Source organism: Sylvia atricapilla, chromosome 3, assembly GCF_009819655.1.
Source record: "Sylvia atricapilla isolate bSylAtr1 chromosome 3, bSylAtr1.pri, whole genome shotgun sequence".
Lineage (NCBI taxonomy): Eukaryota > Metazoa > Chordata > Aves > Passeriformes > Sylviidae > Sylvia > Sylvia atricapilla.
In genome coordinates, this window is record NC_089142.1 from 36,094,823 (window position 1) to 36,107,174 (window position 12,352).

Here is a 12,352-nt window from a genome sequence, read left to right on the forward strand (position 1 = left end):
GAAAGCAAAGCAAGACACAACTGAGAGGATGGTCCACGTTTCATTTACCTGACAGCCCTGAGCCATGAAAGAATGAGGTAATGTATATTGAGAGGCTGAGAACATAACATGCAACAGGAGAGCCAGTACAAGCATTTGGGTGTTTGTTAGATTAGTCCTCACAAGAAATAACCTAAACAGTGCAGGAGCAAACATGCCCATAGCATCCTTACTTTCCAGGGTACTATTAGTAACAAAAGCATTTTAAATCTGTGTTTTCAGGTGATACCATTTGAAAAAGAATCTCAAAATTAAGGGCAGAAGGGTGACTGGCAACCAGGTGCATTTGTAAACAGAAGAGATGCAATTAAATACTTGCATCTCTGAATTGTGTCCTCAAAACTTTCATAGTACAACTTAAGGATAAGCCAAATAGGCTAATAAGTGAGAAACAGCATGGACTGTGAGCCATACATTGTTTTAAAATGAGGTTTGTAACAGAAAATATTTGTAATATTTTACAGGGATTGAAAACAAACACTTTTCATGCATTAATTCAATGAGCACATTGGCTGTGGGCAGGATTTACGATCAGCATATCTGTTTACCATGACAAATTTTATCAATAGCAACAGCATTGCTACACATAATGACCAAAGAAAACTTGATCTTGACTTAATTCAATGCACAAAGTATTAGAAAATTTAATCAAATTTCTATCTCCTTTCTAAGCATTGAAATAATTATTCTTTTTCAAGTATTCACTCTATTCTAACCATTGCAATCTGGTCTCACAAAAACTTGGCTAGAGTTAAAAAAATTTAAAGGCCAGGGTTAGAAAGGAAAAGGAAAGTTGTACTCATTTTCAGCATCTTTGCTAAGAATGCATTAATTAGATCCCACATCATGCCAATGTTACTTTTTGTTACTTAACTAAGGAAAAAAATAGTTGCTTAAATTTAGTGTCCATACACTTACAAGTAGCTACTGAACATTATCTAAGAAAAAGCTTCTCAAAACAAGGTTTTTCAGGAAGAGCTAACTCCAAGATGACCGGAGAATGAAGACACATTCTTTTGTGGACTGTTTCAGATAAAAAGGGATTTGGATTTCCCAGAATTTGTTTCTGGGGCTATTAATTATTCTACTGTCAGCTTCCTCTGTTACATTAGAATTATCCACCAAATTCGAAATTTATAGTTATACAGCTGCAGTTAATATAATGATGAAGTCAACTACACACAGATACAAATCAAGAAGCTGAAAAGCAACACGTACTGCAGGGATTTAGCTCTGTACTCATTAAGACTAAACAACATAAGGAATGTTGTGTCCTATTAGATTTTTAGGTTCAGAGGAATATGAAAGATTCAGATTTCTTGTGTGTGGAGTTCACAAAGGTTGGAAGGCACACTTACTCCATGAGCACACAGCATTGTTTCTATGAATTTGATTTTAGCAGGTCAGATGAAAGCAGTGAGACAGCCATGTCATATTTTGAGTTGCTCTTAATAACAATCAACACCATGTTTGAGACCGAAGAAAACTGCAATAAAAAATCTTTTTAAATCTCAAGAATCATTTGTTTTTCTTGACACAAACATCTCTTGCAACAAAATGGGATGTGTTACAAGCTTTTAGAAACTCAATGTCACAGAAAAAGAAACTAGAAGAAATAGTCAAAGGATTCCACCAGCATCCTTGAAGACAGACTTTTGCAGCAGCTATACATGATAAGCATCAGAATTCAACACAAAACTTACCATGGAAAGAGAACTAAAACAATTGCCATGTTTCACTTCAGAACACAAGTATAGGTTTCTCCCAATCACTGAAACTCAATTTTTATGTTTCCTTCCTCCTAAGACTTTTCTGTACAGACATGTAGAGCCAAATACACACTATGTATGTCAATCAGTCTACTCTCTTAGTTTTCTTTGTTTCTTTCTAGAATGCTGCTATAGTTTATTCCTGACACACTACAGCAAAATCAAAAAGTAAGTAACAACAAGCCTCACCGATGATAAGATGGATTAAAATCTATAACAGGCACGTCCTTATCCACTGACTTTCTCTGCATTATGAATGCAATATTTTAGAAGGAATATTCTGACAAAGCCAGAAAACTCTGCAATGCTTACCTAGCAAAATAGGTCAAGCATTTGAGAATAAGCTCAGCTAAAAATATCATAGTTCACGAGACCTGACTAAAACATGAGGTTTGGCTGAGTAAAGGTGTTTATCAGTGGGCTTTGAATGTGCATTTCTCCAGCTGAAAAGCTGCATCTCAAAGAGCAGAGTAAGCTGAGTCATGTGGAGGGTGAGACAAGGGACATGCTGCAAATCTTGTAACTCATGATGGACAGCAAGTACAGTAAGCCCATCATTCACCTTCAAGACTCAACTACTTTCCAGATCAAAGCAAACAATGCCAAATTCCTGAGCAACCTCTGCTTTGGGGGATTTTTGGAGTGGCGGTTGGTTTGGAAGGCAGGGAGGAATGTTCTGGTTTTGAACAAGAGCAGTGCTTCATGTAATTATTTTATTTGAATATCTGCAAAAAAAATTTAACAAAAACCTAACTCACACAACTTAAATAGGAACTTATTCTTTCTTGCCATTTACAAGTTACATTACATTTACTCTCTTGGTGATAAAAGTCTGTTGATCATTTCTTGCCAAGTCAAACATCCTTGGGTGCCCATTTTTATAATTAAACTCCTAAAATTAACCTTAAAACAGCTGTGCTTTTTAATCTTTATAGTAGGGCCATTGCTAATGACTTCTTGCAGCTAAAGCCCTGCTTGCACTCATACTGATAACATTATCTTAATTTGTCCTTGACTTTAAAAAAAAATTACATAGTAACTAGCTCCTCTCTCATTCCCACAGCACTCAAAAAACAAACAAAACCAAACACTCCTCAAAAGCAGACTTTTCCTAAACATTGTCCATCCTCTAGCAATCTCCTGATCATTTTTCTTGTTCACCAAGTCAAATTCATCATGTTAAGAATGGACACTTCACTACAAATGAGGGTTTCCTCTCCTTCCACCACAAAACAAAGCTAAACCAAAATAATTATGGGTTTTCAAAAGTGTTATTTTGCTACTATATGCACATCCCAAACTGAATGACTTACACTTCTTACATTACGTGTTTACTTAAAAGGAAGTGTAACAGCAGTGAATGGCAGGTTAGACTCAAAAGGAGATCAGAGAGAGGGCAAGACGTGAAGGTAAATGAACACGGAACCACACGTGGAGCAGCAGGTAAGAAAATGTAAAGAAAAAATGGGAACCCATGAGTGGTTATAGAAGACTGTATTTTTCAGAAGAGTACACGGAATTCTTGCTCAGGGAAAAGTCTTAATGGTAGGAGGGATCCAGGAAACTAACACGTACTTTTCAGAAAAGGCTAGAGAAAGAATATCCAGATACAGAATTAAAATGTGTTAACAAAAACCTTCTAGTCCTAATCTAACACAGCTTCCCTACAAACTACTCCTTTTAAAAGCAGCTGTCCTAAGTCACAGTATGACTATGCTTCCAAAAATACCTAAGTAATTTCCAGCGACTGGTACCATGCCTACACTTGCAATTCCCACTTACACTGAGTGATTGAGCTGAGTAGTACTTTACTGAAGACTGGAAGAGTCAACTGTAGTTTAGAAAGGCTGAAATGTCCTGTGGTTTGCTGATATTGTTTTTGTACTGTTAGGAGCACTGAAACAATGATTTTGTTTTTCCAGAAGCATTAACAGATACTAGTGTTTTCTCCACGGGCTATTTTGACTAAATTTAATACATTGTGGTTTAACTACAGTAGGTGCTAAGCCCTCTGCTGCCACTCACTCCCCTGGAATAATAAGGGGGAAGAGAATCAAAAGGGTAAAAGTAAGGAAACTCAAGGTTTGAGATAAAGAGAGTTTCAAAGCTATAGCAAAAGCTGCACATGCAAAAAAAGCAAAGCAAGGAAGTCATTTGCCACTTCCCATGGGCAGTCAGGTATTCAGCCATTCCCAGGGCAACAGGGCTCCATCACACATAATGGTGACTTGGGAAGACAAACGCCACCACTACAGACATTCTTCTTCCCCCACCTTTATATGCACAATACAACATCACATGGCAAGGAATGTCCCTTTGGTCAGTTGGAGTCAGCTGTCCCAGCTGTGCCCCCTTCCCTACTCCTTGTACACCCCAAGCTTACTCACTGGTGCAGTAGGGTGAAACAGAAAAAGGCTTGAAGCCATGCAAGCACTGCTCAGCAATAAAAGTGAACATCCCTGTGTTATCAGCACTATTCCATGCTGATTTGCAAATCCAAAACACAATACCATATGAGCTCATATGAAGAAAACAACAACAAAAAAGCCTGTAAATGACACCAGCAAGAGCCCCTTGGCGATATTCCAACCTTTACTGTATTTGAAAACTGGTTTTAAAGAAAATGAGTTTCCTATTTCCGGTAGTGTTTAACAGCTCCTTTTTGTAATCACAGAGACTTTATTCTTAGACTCTATTCTCCTTTTCCACTTCTGCAATATACTTCCTTATTATACGCTTTCCCTACAGCCTGTGCCACCAGAAGACCCTGCTGTTGAGGACTTAGCAGAGGACCAGTTGCCTTGTTTCAAACAAAAATTTGAGAGAGGTGACAGAGCAGCCTAACAAGTACTGTGAAGCTCTGGTAACAAATACACCAGGGTAACTCCTCTGTCCCCTCTTGATTTCACTGCCTAAATATTCAAACATGCTCTAGAAATTGCATATTTTCCAACAGTGTCTAGCAGACTGTTTCAAATGGCCATTTTTTCTTGAGCAAGTGGAAATAAATCAACATGTATTATAAAGCTGCTTTCAATCTAAATTCTGATGCATTGCTTGTTATCAAGATGCTAAATACTCAAATGCTTTTGGTGTTTATATTTACTCTGAAGCCCTTACTCATATAAATAAGATTAAAACTGAAGTAAGAATTAGTAACTAATGATAAGCAATAAAACTGAAAGTACTTACATTAAACTTTATAATGTCATATATCAAGTACCGAGGAACAACCTGTCCATTAACCTTGTCAATGATCATTTCCTTAAAAAAAAAAAAAAAGAGAAAGCATTTGCATTTTTTACATAAATATAGAAGAAGAATGTCAACACATTTATACTTAGTGCATATACCTGCAAGCATGATGCAATCAAACACCAGCCATGTCTTTATTGCAAAAAATATTTTACAACAGATCAGGATTATAATAATGATGTGGTCTTAAAAGTCTCTCATGAAGCTTTCAACAAAACATCAGAAAGCTGCAAGGGCTTCCTATTCTGATTTGCAACATTTACACATTAGTTTCCCCACAGCTTTCAAAATCTTGAGTGAACATTGAATTTTTAGAAATGTCAGTAAGAACTGTGATCCTAAGCCAACCAAGTACTACTGGAAATCTTGCCCACAGTCAGAAGTACAACAGCAAGGATGTAAAGAACAAGCATTCACATTCATTTTCTATGCTCAGGCTGGATCTTTTCATTTTAACAGCATCCTAGGCAGAAGTGAGAGCTGCAATTTGCTTGATCGTTGCACTGTGACTAAACAGGATGGCTCCTTCAGACAGAAATATCACAGATACTCTCTGCATCACATGAAGTCAGTTAACATTCAATATGTACCAGCAAATCAGACTGAAAATAGGTCAGGTAGGGAAAGAACATTAATGATCAACATCCATACACAAAAATGTTTCCTCAACTTAATAGTACATACAAAAATATACATACCCTACATGGTGGTGCTTACATCTGTGTAACTCAGGCTTCCTGTGACAGGAATTAGACATAGTATATAGTATATCACAGACTACATGTCATGAACCAAGGAGGAAGATTGAAAATGGTAACAACCAACCACTGGTAGATCATTCCCAGAGACAACTCTGAAATAACCACTTCTCTAAATGCAATCCATCTTCTCCCTACCTCCCCTCCCCTAATTGATTCTTGGCTAGTAAATTGTATCAGCTACAGATTCTTTTTTTAATTAAAAAAATTTAAAGTTAAAATTCCAAATTCATATGAACAAGACAAAACAATTAAAAAACATTGAAACAGCTCACCACGACATGATGAAAACAAAATCAGGAGCTCAAGAATTATTCCAAAATCAACTCAAATTAATTTTATTTAGTTAATGTCTTACTATTTTTATGTCTTACAACCTTTTAATTTCTCTCAGAATCCATAGATTCTACAAAATAAACCCAAAAAAGGCTGATTGACTCAGGTAAGATTAATTTTCAGTCTGTACAATAATAACAAGATTCAGAAGCAGTTAAAACCAAACTAGAAGACATGAACATGTGGTTTTCAAAAGCCACTGGGAAATCTAAGTTGCCTACTTATTATTTTGGAATCTCATCTTCTGTAAACACAACACTGAGATGGAGGCTGGAATTTCAAAGCTATGTGCAGCATTCATGGGTGCTGTGAACGACTACCTACATCATTCCACATTTTTTTTAATTAAACATTAAAAAAGCATTAATCCAGTGAGTGAAACTTACTCCTTTGCAACATTACATCTTACCTCTAAAAAATTTGTCACAGGCACCATCACGTAATGTGCAAAAAAGGTCTACATGGAAGTGATGTAACAAAATGCCATTCCCCTAGTGTCCAATATTTAGGTAGGACACTGGTGAGATCTCAAAGGAACAGCAGACACAATGCTGCAATGCCTCCTTTGACAACAAATTTTATAACTAACTACAAGAACAGATGGGTACAACTCAAGAGACAGAAGGCATGATATGCAAACTTGGAAGACGGTGCAAAGATATAATGCAAGGGGGAAAAAAAAAAACCAGGATAAAAAACCTCACCTGAAATTCCTGATAGGTGAAACAAACCACAAAGTAACAGTGAAACAAAAGAATGCTGTTGTCTTTCATTAACTCTCAGCTGAACTGGCAGGTGAAACAACTTTTTTGAAACACATTTAATTGAGCACATATTTAGGGTTTAAGGACTTACTTTCTCCATATGCATATTCAGAACCTCAGCTTTGATGCAAAGCTAGCATTTGTATGCAAAACCCTGAAAGCATTTCAATGCCTGGTATTACAAGATTTTATGCCTAATTTTAAAAATCTGAATCTCTGCATATTCAGTTTAAGAAGGATTATAAACTACAACAAAGAGGACCAAGACCTGTTTTTAAACATCCTTTGAAGTGTTTATTTTTAACTTTTTCTCTACTTCAGATATGTAAACACTTTTATTCTATTACTGATCAAACAAGTCTTTTTTCCTCATCTCCTCCCTTCTTTTCTTCCTCCCCTGCCTCCTATTCTCTTTGACAACCTGACTCAAATCCCAGCTACCAGAGCAAAAAACAATAGCACAATATGCCTTAGAAGATGAAATGACAAATTCCTGCACTGCTCATCTCCATCACGACAACAACATTCCCTGCTCCATTAGTTACGCCAATACAACTGTCATAAGGCAAAAGCTGTAAAGTGAGTATAAGAATGGTTCAGATTAGAAATGCTCTAACACATCATTATTTTACACTCTGATTTCAGAACCTTCCTTGAAATTATCAGAATTGAAAAATACACCAGGGAATAGACCCCAGACACAACTTCAGAGAAGATAGGAACATGTAGTATTTAAGAAATGACCACAATTAAACTCACTCATTCTTACTTGAGCACACTATAAGACTATACTTAAGCCAATTTTTAGATAACTAAAAACTTAAACCCAAATCCACTCACATGACATGTTAATATAATAGAAAAGTATCCATAAGGTACATCTGCATCCATTCAGTTTCCTTCTACAGACTCCATGCAGGTTTACAGCCAATATTATGTGTTTTAGAACTACCTCTGCTATTAGCACTTGTCCATTAGCTGCTGGTTTAGGATTTACGTAATCCACGGGCCTGAAGAACAAGGTCCAGTGATCAATTAATGCAATGTCATCTGGCAGCACTGTGCTGGTGTTACTCTCCTCAATCCTGTGGTGTTGCAAAGCAGAGTTGTTCAGTATACTACACTTGCAACTGTGCTAACAGCTTTTTGCTGGACAAGTACCAGAAGAATGATGCTGGGCTGAGAGCTCACTGACATTTTTCCTTGAATCACATCTCTAGAGAGTAATGTGGACTTAAAATAATCCAAAATTCAATCACAAAGCAAATGATCCAATTTTACCAGCCACTTGCAAAATGTATCTTTTGCTGACAGAGTATGGAATCAGATCTAATTATGCACGTGTTTGTTATTCCTTTTCCTCCTGTGTCTTTTCTTAATCCTTTATCCATTTATCTTTAACACAATTCTAGTCACTGCTGTATTTCAGGAATGAAAATAGTTTTCGTTTCTTTCTTTTTTTTTCTTTATTCTATTTTGCATAAATCTATTTTGCACCAGCTTTTGCAAACTCAAAAAGTTTTAAGTTCTGCAATTTCTGAGACAGCTTACAAATGGTAAGGTCTCTACTGATACAAAAGCATAAATGAATCTTTACCTCACTCTCCATTTATGGAGTTCCTGGCCCTCCTAAGTCTTCAAGTGTAAACAGTATTTTATATAAAAATAAAATAGATTAAAAAATTGTATTAAAATTGGTAAAGTTATTTCAAACCTAAGGATGCCTTTGCCTTTTCTACTCAACTGTTCCAAAGCTAAGCAGAATGCCAAGAAAGCTCCTGAAAATAGCTGTTTAGTTTTTTTGCATGACAGCCAAAACATTTAAACAAAACTCTATGCATTCCCTCAGACAGCACTATGGATGCAAAACACTTGGCTTCTAAAGGAATAAGTCATACTAGTCACCTGTATGTGAAATTTAAATTAGCTTTAATGAGCTTTGCAGAAAACTTTCTTCCATGACAGGAGAACAATTGCAACTGAAAAGCTGGAGATGAGCACAGTGTTGCAGATCTATCATCACCCAAGATGTAACTGATCACTTAAGAACTGTTTGCAAGTAATTTCAGCCTGAAGTGAACCACAAATGCATCTAAAATTCTCAAAGACAACCACATGAAAGCCTTACACCAAAGGCCTTAAAGCAAGTTAATAGTTCCCTGAATGCATGGAAATTGCCTTTATGAAAGTTTCATGCATACTGTCATTCTAAATAATGCTAGGGGGACATTAATCTATTGTATTCTTAAACCCAGTAGTTGTTTGCTGCATGGCACTGATATTTCTGTTTTGCTTCCTTTTTTCTCATATTTTTAAGAATACTGTCCAGCAATACCAATTGGACCACCTCATTCTATACTTTCATTCCCTGAAAAAAAGAAAGCTACTTCAAGGACAGTAAGTATGAACTACTTCAGCCTGTAATTAAAGAATTAACTTCAACAGCCCTTCATGCACTAATTAGCAAAATACATTATTAGAGAAAAAAACAACTTCTTCACATGGAATTTGAAAAATAAAATAAAATCAATCATGCATATATCTAGAGAAAAGGATCATTCGTGGTAATTTTCATTTGGCATCAACATTAAACAAATATTCAATTACAAAGTTAAGCTCTTCTGATGCTTTAAATAATAGGGAAGTCTTATTCTTAAACCTGTTAAAGGAATTTCAATTGAAAAAAAAATCAGCAACATCTTTTTATTTAACTGACCACACCAAAACAAATTTAGAAATTTGTACTAAGAAAAGCATTTATCTACTGAAAGGTTTTAGTTTTATCTCAGGGTACTTCATTCAGTCAGTACTTGTTCATTTCATGTAATTTGCTTTTCACTTTATTAAAAAAAGAAAAAAAAAAGTGTGGGAGGAAAAAACAATTACACTAAGACTGATTTTAGGCCAGTAAAGTGAAACACCAAAATGCATTATTAACAGTCAAACTTTTACAGAACAACAAATTAAGCAATGTTGTAGTTCATGCCCTGGGTACCTGAGAGAACTTCAGTTATTCTTAGGAGACTTAAACTACAAATCTCGGGAACACAACACATCAGATCAAAGATCTTCTTCCATGCCACACAGCTATATTATTCACTTATCTCAATATCCCTGTCTTCCACCATGTACATCAGGCACCTTTACTAAAACATCTGTTTTGAAATAAAGAGAATAATTAAATATATAAATGGAAGAGCAGCCATTTCCCTCAAGAACACCTAGGACTGCACCATATGGACACTAGCAAGTCATTACTTTCTCAAGAGCCTTAGAAGTAGCAGGGGGAAAAAACAGCAAGACCAGGCTTTTTATCTCAAAAGTATGGAACCTAATGTATGTCATTAAGAATAATATTATGTATATCATTAGGAAGCTGCCTGGCTGAAGAGGCTCCTACCAGACACGACAGCTTGTGCAACCACTTCTGAGCTGACAGTATGGCATTTCTTGCATTATGCTCTCAATTTTCAGTGAAGCAGAGATGGTGGAAAATATTCCATTATCTGCTTCTCTGTCCTTGAGACAATACATTGTTCCTTGCAGTAATTATCCTCGCAGATTCAATTTATACACGCTTCACATGTAAATGTGTGTTCAGTAAGACACATCATTCCCAGAAGTGACATTTCAAGTAGAATACTCACACAATGGCCTGAGAAAGGCAAGAAAGTTAATAAAGACAATATGGCTGGAAAGTGCATTAGGCTTCAGAGGATCAATATGGAAGATAGCTACAAAAATCCTTCATCAAGAAGGAGTTACAGCAATGTAGAGTCCCTGATACTACTGAAACATAATAGGAAACTGCATTGATCTATTAGTGAAAGAGGAAGTGAAATTCTCTTGGTCATGTGAAATAGGACAGTCAGGAAAGAAATCATTTCTTCTTGTGGCTACAATTCTGAAAAGTTTGCCACCAATAGTCCAGACCAATCCCCAAAACACAAATTCATATGTTTTACAGCTTGTTTTAAAACTCGCTCAAAAGTTCATTAGCAAGTTTACATAATTTAAATTAGCATAGCAACTCAGAAATGTTTTAGCCTTAAACAAATGTAACTAAGCCATTTTTAAATCGTTCAAAAATTCAGATCAGCTGAAAATAAAGGTGACAGAAACAAAGACATCAATTCACAAAAAGTGTATCAAAACATGAAGAAATTTTTATCAAATTTTAGACATATTTCCATGAGCTGTATAAAACTGACCATGTTTACTATTTTAAAATATAAAGCTGTAGCAAGAGATGAAGTTCTGCAATAACTTCTTTAGATTCTCTTCAAGGTTTTCCTTATATTCAGAGAATGCTATCTCAATACCTTGATTTGTTTCAAAGACAAACAGCTCCCCCCAGAGCAGTCATCAGTTCTATTCAGTAGGTAAGTCGTTTCTTACAAAATGCAACTCTCACATTCAGCCAGTGACTGAAATTATATCCCTCCTGAAATCCTATGATTTACTGATCCAGGCGTAAAAATTCAGCCCTGTTTATGAACAAAAGCCAACAGCACTGAAATTGTTACAATACTGATACAATATGCTCCTTACCCCATCTAGAAGAGTGTTTGTGAGATGTGTGCGAAGATCTTTACGGAACGGAAATTCCAGGTTGGATACATGAAAAATGGAATTGTCTCTATCAATCATATAAACTTCATTCTTGCCATCAATCAGCATCATGTACCTGCAAAGGCAGTGTTAAGATATTATATTTACAAGTATATCCTCAAAATCTCTATTATTTTATTTTGTATTAAGTGCTAAAAAAAAGTAATCATGACAGATACTATTAAAAAAGTTTTTTAAAGGATTTTTTTACATTTAAAAGTTTAAACCTGTAAACTAACCAAAGGGATATCCCAGACCAGATATTATGTTGTTGTCAGCAATAAAAAATGGGAAAAGGAGAAGAAAGATGGGGACATTTGGAGTTACAGTGTTTTTCCTCCTAAGTCACCATTGTGAATGATGAAGTCCAGCTTTCCTGAAAATGGCTAAACACATGCCTGCCAATGGGAAGCAGTAAAAATTCCTTATTTTTCCTTACATTTATCTCAACCCCTGATCTTTCTCATTTTCACCCTTCTGATTCTCTCCTCCATCCTGTTACAGGATGCGTGAGCTTAGTTGGTACAGGAGTTAAACCAGGCCACACCTTAGACATTCCTTTCACATGGACAAACAGCTCAGGGCCACAGTTCTTCAACTGAGCCCATGTAATAGACTTCTAAAAGCCTCAGAGAATTTTCACAGGCATTCTGCATGGAAACAGAGTTTTTGATAATCGTATCTCTCTACATGCCATCTTCCTTCATAACTAGATGATCTGGATGGTCCCTTCCAATCCAAATCATTCTATGGTCCTATGATTTCGATGATTCCATATCTTACTTCAGATACTGAGAAACATCATGTGCTGAGTTTGAAG

General features: G+C 36.0%; 1 protein-coding gene across 1 annotated transcript in view; it reads right to left on the minus strand.

The window, feature by feature from the left end:
- Positions 1-12,352, minus strand: part of RNGTT (RNA guanylyltransferase and 5'-phosphatase) — a 168,576-nt gene that overhangs the window by 114,878 nt on the left and 41,346 nt on the right. Inside the window, 2 exon segments of the mRNA XM_066315130.1 lie at positions 5,001-5,072; positions 11,473-11,608. Of these exon segments, the coding sequence (XP_066171227.1) occupies positions 5,001-5,072; positions 11,473-11,608 (208 nt within the window).